This window comes from Physeter macrocephalus, chromosome 16, assembly GCF_002837175.3.
Source record: "Physeter macrocephalus isolate SW-GA chromosome 16, ASM283717v5, whole genome shotgun sequence".
Taxonomy (NCBI): domain Eukaryota; kingdom Metazoa; phylum Chordata; class Mammalia; order Artiodactyla; family Physeteridae; genus Physeter; species Physeter macrocephalus.
The window spans coordinates 88,426,377-88,441,202 of record NC_041229.1 but is presented as its reverse complement, the minus strand read 5'-3'; the positions used below and the strand labels follow the sequence as shown (position 1 = coordinate 88,441,202).

General features: G+C 39.4%; 2 protein-coding genes across 5 annotated transcripts in view; one reads left to right on the top strand and one right to left on the bottom strand.

The window, feature by feature from the left end:
* Window positions 1-9,930, bottom strand: part of IFTAP (intraflagellar transport associated protein) — a 65,005-nt gene extending 55,075 nt beyond the window's left edge. For 2 of the 4 annotated variants that reach the window (XM_028501576.1, XM_007106864.2), the window contains exons 1-2: window positions 9,826-9,930; window positions 6,179-6,253 (exon numbers count right to left, since the gene is read on the bottom strand). The gene's annotated coding sequence lies outside the window, so the exon portion shown is untranslated. The remainder of the gene's footprint in view (window positions 1-6,178; window positions 6,254-9,825) is intronic. The other 2 variants (XM_028501577.1, XM_007106863.2) reach the window with 1 other exon arrangement.
* Window positions 5,674-12,462, top strand: RAG2 (recombination activating 2). The gene is made up of 2 exons (XM_007106862.2): window positions 5,674-5,799; window positions 10,277-12,462. Exon 2 carries the CDS (start codon window positions 10,305-10,307, stop codon window positions 11,886-11,888), a length of 1,584 nt encoding a protein of 527 aa, XP_007106924.1. The 5' UTR covers window positions 5,674-5,799; window positions 10,277-10,304; the 3' UTR covers window positions 11,889-12,462.
* Window positions 12,463-14,826: the final 2,364 nt, after the last annotated feature.

Below are 14,826 nucleotides of genomic sequence, written 5' to 3'. Positions count from 1 at the left end.
TTATTTGCAATTTTGCCTTGATGTACACCACATAACATACAAATCTACACACACACACACACACACACACACACACCAAGATAAAAACAATTTCTTTTTGCCATCATGGTTTCTATACTCAAAGGTAGAAATTAACATACACAAATTCCCTCCTTCTCTAAGAATAAAAATTTTAAGTGCATTTTATTTCTAGTACAACATTGTAAAACACCTCTGAAATTTTGCTCCATTTTATTTTACAACTAAGTGTCCACCTTAAATCACGGAACATTCTGGTCAGGTGGCTGTATTTAAATCATTACTTTAAATAAAAAATGACAAGTCACTTGTCACATTCTTCTCGACAATCCATCATACTAACTGTAGATTGCTTCCTTCTATACGTTTCCTTTTCCTTCCTCTTTTCTCCTCTTTGCTAGTTTCAATTGTGGCTTCTATCATGGGATTCATTCAACAAGCCAAACATCTCCCTTTCCCACACTATTTATATTATTTCCTGAAAAATCAGCCACTTATTAAAAAAGTAAAAATTGTCTATGCCTATTTGAATGCTATGAAAAGCTGCCACTGACCTCATTTCAAACACTTGCTAACCCATTGAGTAACAATGTCATTTAAGTTTCTTCTCCATTTATAAGATGGGGATGGAAATGCTTGAGAGGTCACTGCATTTCTTAAGAAACGCTGTCATGAGTTCACAAAACTGTGCTCCTCCCCTACCCACCTCAAACCACCATGTACACACCCCTGCAGCTATGTTACCCTTTCAAGTTATTTAACTTTTCTGGCCTTAAGCAGTTTGAATGTAGGTATAAGGGGACTGGACTTGAAGATGTCTTCCATCTCTGATGTTCTATTTTTCTCCAATTATGCTTCCTTTTCATTCAATTACTATGCCAGTAAATCCCATTACTAAGCTTTTTATCTCCTCTGTGGAATAAAAATTATTCTACTCTGTAATGACACTGACTTGTATTCTTTAATTGTCCACTGTCTTTGGATTTAAGGCACGAGAAATCCATATATTTCGGTAGAAATTTGACTCTGCCCCCATAATTGTGATTTCTTGGTGAACTTTTAAGAAAGGGTGAGCATAGGAAGAATGTAAAACATGTTTATCCACAATCAAAAAGTTGCTTCATCCTACTATCATGCATGTTCCTTAAGGGCAAGAGCTGAGTCTGTGATTTTTTTTTCCTAATTCTCCGCATGACTCTATACATAGTGGATACTCAATAAATATTGTTCATGACTTCACATTTAGTTTCTGTGCTGAGGACTTTGTTAGACTGGGGGCTCTGAAGGAGATCACTGTGAGTCTAATGCTCTCCTAATGGGTGGCAAGGGCTCAGGGTTTAAAAATCCATTTCCAAATATGTTGCTAATTTCCAGCCTCTTTAGGAGACAACTAACCCATTTAGCAAAAAACTGCCTGTTTTCTGGTGTTAGTAGAATGCAAAGGCTAAAACACTTACCTAAACCTACCCCTGGTTTCTAGGTTGCATTCCTTACTTTATATTTACTGTGGAGATAACCAATATGTCAATTTTATGAGAGCTGTCACTGATGCTGGAATTTCAAGTGCCATAATCATTATACAACACCATAAATAGGTTAGAGAAACAACCCAATACTCTTTTACAGACAAAGAAAAAAAAATCATCATGGAAGTAACAGAAGAGATGATGACACTTTTTTAAGGAATGGACCAACATTCCAAATGACAAGAATCAGCCAAACAACTGAGCTACTTGTCAGTTTTTTAAGTCAACCCTGAAAATATATCCTAAATTTTGGCAAAAAATGAAAATCTTCACTTACACAAATATATTTATGGCACCATCATCATTACACAAGATCTACTGAGTACACTCTTTATAACACACAGTTTATATCCATTAATCCTCCCAGTAAGGCAGGTATCGTCCCTGTTTTAGAGATAAGGAAATTGAAGGTCAAAAAGGCCATTCAGCTAGTAAGTGGCAGAACTAAGAATCAACTCCAAATCTGTCTACCTCTGATCCCTGCATTCTATCATCTAAGCCACACAGAACCTGATTAAATGACCAATACTGAATGGTCAGATATATTTACTTAATGGAATTTTAGGCAACTATTAAAAATTTTGGAAATAAAATATACATTTCATAGTATATATGAAATAATGTTACGTTAAAAAGATAAAACAAAATTTAAATACACTTTTTTTGTGTGTGTGTGTGTGTGGTATGTGGGCCTCCCTCTGCTGTGGCCTCTCCCATTGCGGAGCACAGGCTCCGGACGCACAGGCTCAGCGGCCATGGCTCACGGGCCCAGCCGCTCCGCGGCATGTGGGATCCTCCCAGACCGGGGCGCGAACCCGGTTCCCCTGCATCGGCAGGCGGAAGCGCAACCACTGCGCCACCAGGGAAGCCCTTAAATACATTCTTATCATAACTAAGTAAAAATATGTATACATTTGGATAAAAATTAGAATAGAGCGCAAAGAAATGAAAAGTTTTACGGTCGGGAAATGGGCTTAATAAATGGTATACATTTTTCTTGATGTAACTGTTTTTAATGAATTGTTTAAAATTAGGTCAGCTACAGTAATCAAGACAGTGTGGTATTGGTGAAAGAATATACAAATAGATCAATGGAACAGAATAGAGAACCCAGAAATAGGCCCACATAAGTATACCTAACTGATCTTTGACCAAGGAGCAAAGGCAATACAATGGAGCGAAGACAGTCTTTTCAACAAAGGGTTCTGGAACAACTGGACATCCACATGCAAAAACAGGAATCTAGACACAGACTTTATACCCTTCACAAGAATTAACTCAGAGTGGATCACAGACCTAAGTGTTAACAACAAAAATTATAAAATTCCTAGAAGATAACATAGAAGAAAACCTAGATGACCTTGGGTATGGCAATGACTTTTTAGATATAACAATAAAGGCACGATCCATGATGGAAATAAATGATAAGCTGAACGTCATCAAAATTAAAAACTTATGCTCTCCAAAAGACACTAACAGGACTTCCCTGGTGGCACAGTGGTTAAGAATCCGCCTGCCAATTCAGAGGACACGGGTTCGATCCCTGGTCCGGAAAGATCCCACATGCCACAGAGCAACTAAGCCCATGCACCACAACTCCTGGGCCTGTGCTCTAGAGCCCATGAGCCACAACTACTGAAGCCCACGTGCCACAACTACTGAAGCCCGTGCGCTCTACGGCCCGCATGCTGCAACTACTGAGCCTGTGTGCTGCAACTACTGAAGCCTGCGCGCCTAGAGCCCGTGCTCCACAACAAGAGAAACCACCACAAAGAGAAGTCCGCTACAACAAAGAGTAGCCTCCGCTCACCGCAACTAGACAAAGCCCGTGCACAGCAATGAAGACCCAACGCAGCCAAATAAATAAATAAATAAAACTATTAAAAAATAAAATAACAAAAGACACTGACAAGAGAATGAAAAGAAAAGCCACAGGATAGGAGAGAATACTTGCAAAAGACACATCTGGTAAAGAACCGTTATCCAAAATATACATAGAACTCTTAAAATAATAAGAAGACAAACAACTTGATTAAAAAATGGACCAAACACCTTACTAGACACCTCACTAAAGAAGACATAGAGATGACAAATAAGCAAATGAAAAGATGCTTCACATCATATGTCATTAGGAAAATGAAAATTAAAACCAGATAACTACTACACACCTGTTAGAATGGCCAAAATCCAGAACACTGACAACAGCAACTGCTGGCTAGGATGTACAGCAACATGAACTCTCATTTATCGGTGGTGGTTATGCAAAATCATACGGCCACTTTGGAAGACAGTTTGGAGGTTTCTAACACAACTAAACATACTCTTACCATATGAATTATCAATAGTGCTCCTTGGTATTTACCCAAAGGAGTTGAAAACTTACGTCCACACAAAAACCTGCACATGGATGTTTACAGCTCTATTCATAATTGCCAAAACCTGAAAGCAACCAAAATGTCCTTCAGTAGGAAAATACAATAGATAAACTGTGGAATATCCAGACAATGTAATATTATTCAGAGCTAAAAAGAAATGAGCTATCAGGTCATAAAAAGACTAGGAGGAAACTTAAATGTATATTACTAAGTGAAAGAAGCCAATCTGAAAACTATATGACATTCTGGAGTATGCAAAACTACGGAAACAGTAAAAAGATCAGTGGTTACCGTGGATTGAGGGGAGGGAGCAAGAAATAGGTGTCGCAGGGAAAATTTTTAGGGCAGTGAAATTATTCTGCATGATACTATAATAGTAGATACATGCCATTATACAGTTGTCCAAACCCATCCAACGTACAACACCAGGAGTGAATGTTAATGTAACTTTGGGTGATAATAATGTGTCAGTGTAGGTTCATCGATTGTAACAAATGTACCTCTGGTGGGAGATGTTGGTAATGAGGGAGGCTATGAGTGAGCGGGGGGCACGAGGTATATGGGAACTCTCTGTACCTTCCACACAATTTTACTGCGAACCTAAAACTGCTCTAAAAACTTAGGTCTGCTTTTAAAAATTAAGTCAGCTTTTTCATCTGTTCTCAACCCTTTGGTTTATTCTTCCTTTGATTATGAAACTTTGGAGTGGGAATGGGGAGGCTACTAGCATAGTTTTTAAGACCACTGTGGGATATTTTCCTTGGCTGAGCGCTTCAAAGACATTATCTCATTTAGTCTTTTTGCAACAATCTTTTTTTTTTTTTTTTTTTTTGCAGTACGTGGGCCTCTCACTGTTGTGGTCTCTCCCGTTGCGGAGCACAGGCTCCGGACGTGCAGGCTCAGCGGCCATGGCTCAGGGGCCTAGCCGCTCCGCGGCATGTGGGATCTTCCCGGACCGGGGCACGAACCTGCATCCCCTGCATCGGCAGGCAGACTCTCAACCACTGCGCCACCAGGGAAGCCCGCAACAATCTTTTGATGTAAATATTTCTATCCCCATTTCAGAGATGGGGAAAAAGAGGCTTAAGGATTCAGATGACTCCACCTGGAAAATGGCAAAGCTGGCAGAGAAAACCAGGTCAGCTTGACTCTAAAGCCAATTTTCTTAATCATTCCACTATACAATATTACACAGCAGTTCCCTGATACAAAGTTGGTGGTAGGCCTCCCATAATCAGAACACTCCTTCTGAGCCTTGGATTAAAGAAAATAAGACCATTGAGGAGCAATTCACGGTCAAAATAACTGACATTCGGATTAGGAGGCTCTGCTTTAGTAAAAATAATTTCCCATTTGAATAATATAGTATTTTTAAAATCATGTTAATTATTTAAACATTAAATATTAATGTTTAAATAATAAACAGTAATGTTTATTAATTATATAAACATTATTATATTATTGTTTATTAAATGTTTAAATAATAAACATTTAATAAACATATTAAACATTCTAAAATGTTGGTAATAAATCAGGATTTTACCAGTTTGGGGGTTTTTTTTGGTCTTTACAGATAATAGTAGGGATTATGTTTCCATTGTTCACCAGTAAGGAAACAGTTAAACCTTGAGGGTACACCCTGGTTGGATATCTCCCTTAACCACCTAAAGAAAAAAAAAAAAGGTCACAGTCAGTTAGTCCCGTTAGATCAGTGTTCACTGGAACATCTGTAGGCACACATACATACTCTCTTTACCGTCATCCTTCTGCAGGCCACGGTCAGAGTGAGCAGTCAGTGAATCTTCCCCAAGCGCTGACATTTAATACCTGGTTTAGCGGCAAAGATTCAGAGAGGGGTGAGCAGCGCCCCTGGCCTTCAGGTAGGTCCAATAACTTCATTTCTACCAGAGCTAAAATATGGGAGCCTACGTTTGTCAACTATAAGGGAAAGATGCCCCCCTTCAGCAGTATGTTAGTTCCACGTGGATTGGGTGTCCAGATGCGGAAGGGATGATGTAGAATTTGGAAAGAGAGGGGCTTTCTGGTCTCAGGCTGCTGCAAGGATTTTATTCCTGTGGCATCAGTGTTGAAATTTTAATCTTAATGCATAAATGCTTCTCTGGCATAAGTGTCAGAAGAAAGACCTAATCCTGGTTTTATTGCCAGCAAAAAAATCAAACATTGTATGCCTCAAACCTGATTAACCGTGCAAGATAGTGCTAATTCTTACACTAAACGACTGCAGTTACATGAGGTTACCTGCTATTTTGGAGCAATCAGGAAAACAGGCAACACTGATCAGCAAGATTTAATGCTTCCGAGTACAGCAGCTTTCTTTGGAAGGAAAAAAGCGTCAGTTCAGACACAGGAAACTACAAACCCAGACCTTACATCATTAGCCCTCTTTCACTGGTGTGGCCTCTCCCGTTGCGGAGCACAGGCTCAACGGCCATGGCTCACGGGCCCAGCCACTCCGCGGCATGTGGGATCCTCCCGGACCGGGGCACGAACCCGTGTCCCCTGCATCGGCAGGCAGATTCTCAACCACTGCGCCACCAGGGAAGCCCCATTAGCCCTCTTTTGATTCTCAACTATGCCCTAGCTTCACAGTGAATAAATGAAAATCTCCCTGCTGAGGAATGTTAGCATGGGGTTGGGAGACTTGTATAAATTTATTGGTCCTATATTTCTGACCTTTAAAAAGAATCTTTAATGTGTTGACTTTGAAACTTCTTCCAGTCAAAGAACTGTTTTTTTTTTTTTTTTCAAAATCTGCCTGTGTTTATCTGGCCTATTTAAAGAAAACCACTTCAGTAGATTATTTTAGTTCTAGCGTCACCTTTTAAAAACTCATTTAAAAACCAAGATGTGATGAATAGAGTCATAGTAAAACTGTGGAAAATATACTATAGTCTATTCCTGTGAAGACATATTTAAGTTAGTAAAGCAAAATTGCAAAAACTAAACAAGTATGGCAAAATAATGTGAAAACACTTTCAATGTTCTTGTTCATTCTTTAAATACATAAGCCATCTGGCCATAGTTTAAAATGAATAATCTAAAAATTAAATACAGATTCTTGAACTGTGTAACAAGAAGAGGTAATTCATCTTAACAGTGATCAACTTTACCACTATTTTTAGGGCCCTGAAATTATGAGGTGAGCCAAATAGCAGGGCACCAAAGGGAGAACAAGTCAGAAATCTTTGGGGACCCATATAAGCTACAAAAAAGGGTAGTATCCCTTATGTCTTGCCCAAGAAAATATTTCTGTTTAATCTACAATAACCGTGTTTTCACTTATGAGAAGCCAAAATCCCTATGAACTTTAAAATGAAGCCAATAGGCTACAATGAAAGCATTTTATTTTATTTTATTTTTTTGCGGTACGTGGGCCTCTCACTGCCATGGCCTCTCCCGTTGCGGAGCACAGGCTCCGGACGCGCAGGCTCAGCGGCCATGGCTCACGGGCCCAGCCGCTCCGCGGCATGTGGGATCCTCCCGGACCGGGGCACGAACCCGCGTGCCCTGCATCGGCAGGCGGACTCTCAACCACTGCGCCACCAGGGAAGCCCCCAAAACATTTTATTTTTAATTTTCCATTTAAAAGCAAGTGTTCTTGCTGTATGGTCACCCCTTGGGATCTGGGACACATTACTTCTGTAGAGCTTGCTTTCTATCCCAATAATGGTCTTCCCAGGTGTTTACTTCACAGGTGTTTACAACAAGCAGGCTTTGGTGCTCCCTCAGCCCAAATGTGAGCAACTCTCTAAAAATCATCACACATCATGCTGAGTGTAATGACGTATGGTTTTCCTTTACTAAATTGAGCGCCAACAATATTTCCTTTCAGTTCCTATGGAGAGCATTTTCTTAGGTGCACAGATGCCTTCTCTCATGTATACCTGGATAGGCCACGAGTAAATAAAACACTTGCCCAGCTTATTTCATAAGCAAGGCAAGTTGCTGAACCTACAAACCACCATGGTCTGAGGAAGAAAAAGGCTTGCTTTCATAACCTTAGTAATAATCCTTCTCATTCACCAGTTCCTCACTTGGTTTAATAACCCACAAAATGATTATTAAAATATCACACCTTGAGGACTCTCCCAAGTAAGCTAAACATAAGTAGAAGAGAATAATTAGCAATTAATTACACCTGATCTTCAAGGCAAAAAGCCCCACCAAGATCTCATTAGACTGACCATAAACTCCACACGGTCCAAAGAACCTTTGCAGGGGGAATAAAAATAAATTACAGCATCAATTAACATTTATTCAATACTTATTATGTGCCAGCACATATGATCACATATGTGCTATGTGATTTACATGTGTCATCCCATTTATTCTCAAAAATAACTCAATGAATAGGTACTAATATTATCCCCATTTTGCAGATAAAAAAAGAAAAGAGACAAAAAACCTGCCCAAGACAGTTACACAGCAAATAACTTTGAGAGCCCAAATTTGGACTCAGACATTCCAACTTCAGAGTCTGCATATTTAGTGAGGGGTTAGAGAAAGGGTAACAAGAAGAATGAACTATTTCCTGTTATTTAAACTGAACCCACCACCAACTCCTCTGTTGTATATGTTTATCCAATTCTCACTAGTCCAAAAAATTATCACTCTACACCCACTAACCAGATTCCCAGATCATCTCCAACATTATAAACATCATCTGCCATGACTGGCAGGTAACTGCACTAACAACCTTACTTTTTATAAGTTCAAGCATAATTGTCACAGCTATGACCTACAGTGTACAAAGCCCTGTCCTAAGTGTTTTGCATGTATTAACTTACTAATCACAACTTACATCAACCTGTAAGGTAGGTAAAATTATTACTTCATTTTACAGATGAGGAAACTGAGACACAAAGAGGTTAAATTACTTGCCCAAGGTCACACAGTAAGTGACAGAGCCAGGATTTGAATCCAGCCAGTCAGCCTTCAGAGTCCATACTCTTAGACACTGTTTTATACTGTTTTTGAAGCATATTAACAATTTACTCTTAAAAGTCAAGGAATCTGTGTTTTGTTTCCTTTAATCTTTAGTGCCTAGGACCTCACTCTGCAAACAGGGCGTGCATTTCCCATTAAGGCTCCTGACATCTCTCCAAGGTAAGTAAAATTTTTCTAAAAATTAAAATTTATCAAGCTTACTCCATCTAGTAAATACCTGTTTTAAAAAATCATACAAATATTACATTCTGAATAATTCTGGTACCTCTTTGCTTAATGCCTGCTTAGAACAGAATTACTAATTACTTCCAAGGTTCTGGGGCTGGAAAGAGACATCTGAAATAACAGCCACTAACTCTATTTTCTTATCCAAAAAGAGGGAGGAGTGGGGGCGGGGGGAGGAAGGGAGGAGGAGAGGTGTTTAGGAAACTTCTCTGCATCCCTAAAAGAACTCTAAAAACCGGAGCAAGAGCAGCTGAGAAAACAAATGGCCTTTGGCGTGGTTCCCGCTGAAATCTCATTACTGTATTTCCATGACTAAATACAGGAGTGGTAAAAAAACATTATCAGGTAAATTCTCCCCTGCACTCCAGGTATTCAGAGACTAATCTTTCGGTTCAGGAAAACAGTCATAGCTTTTTATTCTCTGTGCCCCAGTCAAACCCCCGCCCCATTAACCTAAGGAGGCCCGGGGGTGCAATTTTGAGTCGAGCTCCAAAGAAGTCCGTGAGGACACCTGGGTCGGGAGTCTCTTCGGGCTGCGGTTTCCAGGCAACCCCGCTCTGGCCACAAGCAGCCCTGCTTCCTACTGGGTCACCTGCTAATAAGAGTCCCCAGGAGAGGCTCCAACAACACCCGGGCGGGGGTAGCCTGACGCCGCTCCCGGTGCCGCAGCTTTCCCGTAACCCGGATGTTGGGCCTGCGTCAGCCATTCTCACCTCTCCTTCCCTAGTTTTACGTCTTGGCTCCCATCTAGTCACTTCGCATTTTTGGCGTCTTTATTCAGACAGACTCTTCTCCCGGAGCCACAGAGACAAACTACCGTAGCCACACACCCCTTAGAGAACGGATTCCTGGGAAATGTAGTTCTTTCTTCTGACAAGCGGTGAATCTTTAAGGGAAAAGGACTACAATTCCCAGAAGTCTAAGGGACGCTAGTCCATGTCTGAAACAGGTCCCAGCTTCTTGAATGGTATTAAGCTGGAAGGTTCTGTTTTTCTTTGCTTACCTAGCTGCCTGAATTTTTGCTATTTTGCGAATTCAGGCCACTACGAGCTTGTGGGACAGCTCTTTTCTTAACATGCTTCTTACTTGTGAGGGGATCTAAACACAGTGATTTTATATGAAGGGATGTAGTAAGGCCAAAAAAAAATTTTGTAATTCTTTCAGGTAAAAGATCTATCCACGATCAGAAAATATGTCACTACAAATGGTAACAGTCGGTAATAACATAGCCTTAATTCAACCAGGCTTCTCATTAATGAATTTTGATGGGCAAGTTTTCTTCTTTGGCCAAAAAGGCTGGCCCAAAAGGTCCTGCCCCACTGGAGTTTTCCATTTTGATGTAAAGCATAACCATCTCAAACTGAAGCCTGCAGTTTTCTCTAAGGATTCCTGCTACCTTCCTCCTCTTCGTTACCCAGCCACTTGCACATTCAAAGGCAACTTAGAGTCTGAAAAGCATCAGTACATCATCCATGGAGGGAAAACACCAAACAATGAGCTTTCAGATAAGATTTATATCATGTCTGTTTTTTGCAAGAACAACAAAAAAGTTACTTTTCGCTGCACAGAGAAAGACTTGGTAGGAGATGTTCCTGAAGGCAGGTATGGTCATTCCATTGATGTGGTGTATAGTCGCGGAAAAAGTGTGGGTGTTCTCTTTGGAGGGCGGTCATACATACCTTCTGCCCAAAGAACCACAGAAAAATGGAACAGTGTAGCTGACTGCCTGCCCCATGTTTTCTTGGTGGATTTTGAATTTGGGTGCTCTACGTCATACATTCTTCCAGAACTTCAGGATGGGCTATCTTTTCACGTCTCCATTGCCAGAAATGATACCATTTATATTTTAGGAGGCCATTCACTTGCCAATAACATCCGCCCTGCCAATCTATACAGAATAAGGGTTGATCTCCCTCTGGGTAGCCCAGCTGTGAATTGCACAGTCATGCCAGGAGGAATCTCTGTCTCCAGTGCAATCCTGACTCAAATAAGCAATGATGAATTTGTTATCATTGGCGGCTATCAGCTTGAAAATCAAAAAAGAATGGTCTGCAACATCATCTCTTTCGAGGACAACAAGATGGAAATTCGTGAGATGGAAACCCCAGATTGGACCCCAGATATTAAGCACAGCAAGATATGGTTTGGAAGCAACATGGGAAATGGAACTATTTTCCTCGGCATACCAGGAGACAATAAACAGGTTGTTTCAGAAGCATTCTATTTCTATATGTTGAAATGTGCTGAAGACGATGTGAATGAAGATCAGAAAACATTCACAAATAGTCAGACATCAACAGAAGACCCAGGGGACTCCACTCCCTTTGAAGACTCAGAAGAATTTTGTTTCAGTGCAGAAGCAAATAGTTTTGATGGTGATGATGAATTTGACACCTATAATGAAGATGATGAGGAAGATGAGTCTGAAACGGGCTATTGGATTACATGCTGCCCTACTTGTGATGTGGATATCAACACTTGGGTACCATTTTATTCAACTGAGCTCAACAAACCTGCCATGATTTACTGCTCTCATGGAGATGGGCATTGGGTCCATGCCCAGTGTATGGATCTGGCAGAAAGCACACTCATCCATCTGTCAGAAGGAAGCAACAAATATTACTGCAATGAGCATGTGGAGATAGCAAGAGCACTGCAAACCCCCAAAAGAGTTCTACCCTTAAAAAAGCCTCCACTGAAATCCCTCCACAAAAAGGGTTCTGGGAAAATTATTACTCCTGCCAAGAAATCCTTTCTTAGAAGGTTGTTTGATTAGTTCAACAAGAGCCTTTCAGATTCAAGTGCATCAAATTTTTAAACCTATTTTAAAGAATCATAACAATGATAAAATTTATATTCCTATTTTTGTTTATTGAAAATGTCTAATGTTTTCTTTTAGTTATATGAATGAAGTGCCAGGGAAAAGTGCTTATAATACAATTCTAACTACAGTCATTGTATTTAGACCTATACAGGACCTATAACCTATATTTTGAAAATATTTTACTCAGTTATATTAATGAGAATTTATGATGTGAATTTTTTATTCAAGGAATCTTAAACACAGAAGCAATAATAATAATCGAGGTATGCTTATATCCCTTATAGGACTTTGATAACAAATAATCCATAGAGCAGTTAAAACAAATTTAACCAGTAAAGAAACTAACACTCAAAGAAATTAAATGAATTATTTTGTGAGCTATAGCAATTTGGTAGTTGACCAAAAATTAAAACTGAATCACCTGTATCCCACACAAATGTTCTTTGTACACCTCTAAGATGGCCACTTGACTATGCCCATGTACAGAAAACGCTATGAGGAGCTAGGTAGGTAGGTAGATAGATAGTTAGATAGACAGGAAGAAATAAATAATCTCCATTGACATGAAGGAAGAGAAAAAGAATCTACATTGTTTGTTACATTTTATCAAACTATCCATATGCACTTTTGTCAAAGGATCCCCCCCGCCCGCATCATATGGTCCACAGATGATGAACCAAAGCTAGGCACTTGAGCCAATTCTTTTGAGAGATTTAATGAAAACTGCAGTCCACTGCTTCTTAGATCTCCGAAACAGGGCACTAAGAAAGAACCACCAAATAAATCTCATGGAGAGGTTATTTCCCCAAGTAATATTGATTACTTACCCAAATAATAAAAGTTTAGAGAATTTGATAAAGTTAACAGGTAGATGATTTTAAAAGAGAAAAAAGAAATGTATGTGTGTTTATGAGTCTAGTTAATATGTAGAGTTTGCTGCCAATGAAAGTTATAAAATCAGTGAGCTTGCTAAGGTTCAATTAGATACTTGCTAGAATTGAAATTAAAAGGACAGTTAATTTTGAGGCTTCACAATATCAATTGATAATTAGATGACCTTAGATACAAATGTCTTCCCTCCTGGAATATTTTTCTGGAAAACCATTTCACTTTAGCCTAAGAGCTTAAACCATAGCCTCTTATTCATCAGTTTTCACTAAGAGTCCACAGTGTATAAGTTCTTATTGCCAAGTTTAGGGGAAATATGAACCATACAGGAGATGAAATCCTGGAACAAAAGTTCTTCTGCTAATAGTTCCATGTTTCAGATGCTTAAATTAATTTGAAAAACTTAAATCATGTTCACTTTGTTTCGGTAATGTTGCTTGATGAGTATACCTTTTGAATAATTGCTTGATGAATATACCTTTTGAATAATTTGCTGTACCATTGTTTTGATTTTTGTTGTTTCCATCACCTATATAAAACTAATAAAATATGAAAATGTCTTCTGTTTATATTGATTTATTTCAATTATTAACATTTGTAGTTACCCAGTTGCAGGCAAAATGATACTGTTTAATTTTCTCAGGAGCTTCTCTGTTTTATTTTTTATCTGTTAGTAGAAAGTAGCACAAGTTGGAACTGAGATATCCTCCACAGGGTTCAAAAGGGTTATTCCCTCAAGTACTGTAGACGTTCTCTTATCTTGACTTGTCTTCAGTGACCAAGTGGCTAAAAAATAATTACCCATATTTGTTTTGTAATCAGTGAGAACAACATATGGTAATCTGAGTGATTCAATTACTCACTGGGTTCTACAGTCAAGCTCAGATCTCATTAGCATGGCTGTTTTTGGGGGTGTGTGTGTGTGTGTGTGTGTGTGTGTGTGTGTGTCAAGAGCAAGTACTTTGGTTTTACTTACCATAAATTTTTGTAAATATAGGTCTTTTAATTCATCTCACCAATGAGTCCACCAGATGTGATTTTAAGATAATAAGGTTTCTTTTCTACTAAACACATGCAAACTTTCAAATGAACCACATTAGAAGAGTATTCACTTATCCCAATGATATAATGCTTTTGCCGAAAACATTTCTAGGACTCACTTTTCAATCACCGTCAGAGCCTATGTTTCATTTCTTTGAAGATACTCAATAGTTAGAGATGGATTTGGTTTCTAGAAACAGACAAATGTCCAAAGTCTAGTAGGGTGTAACTCTCAGTATTATTGGCACTTTAGGCCCAAAAATGAAGTCTGAGATAACAAAACGGGTTTTCTGATATGACTCACAAATAGGTACTAAAGGTAAGTCCCAAAACGCTTTACACAAGAATAATATCAATAAATAAGTACATGGCTTTCCAGGGTGACTATTTTAAGGGACTCTATTCATCTACAAGTACAGATGAGTTCAGTGTGTTAGGAGGAGGGAAAGCATAGTGGAAAAGGAGTAATTAGTATAAAAAGGGTGAGATGAAGCTTGTCACGTTTGAGGAACTGAAAGAACATCAGTCTGGGGAACACATAGTAAACAAGGGGATCATGGAGTGGCATAAGCATGGAGAGGTGAGCAGGGCAGGGGCCCCCAATTTTTCATCAGTACAATAAAATCACATACAATTTCATTCCTATCATGTTGACCTGTCCCCTACTGCTTACCTCTCTGTTTTACTACTCTCTTCACACTTTGTGCTCAGTCTCCAAAAATGCTGAACTGATAACATTTCTGGTGAGCAGCCCTAGTTGTTTCACGCGTACTCAGGGCCTTGGGGCAACCCATTCCTTCTGCAGGGCACGCTTTCCCTCCTGCACTTTATAACACCTGCCAATACCCTAGTCCATCTGGCCCATTCCTATCCACTTTTTACATCCCTGCTCCTCCTCCAGGAAGCCTCCTCCGAACCCCATCACCTCCTTAATAGCTGTAATGTTTACAAATCTCTGCTT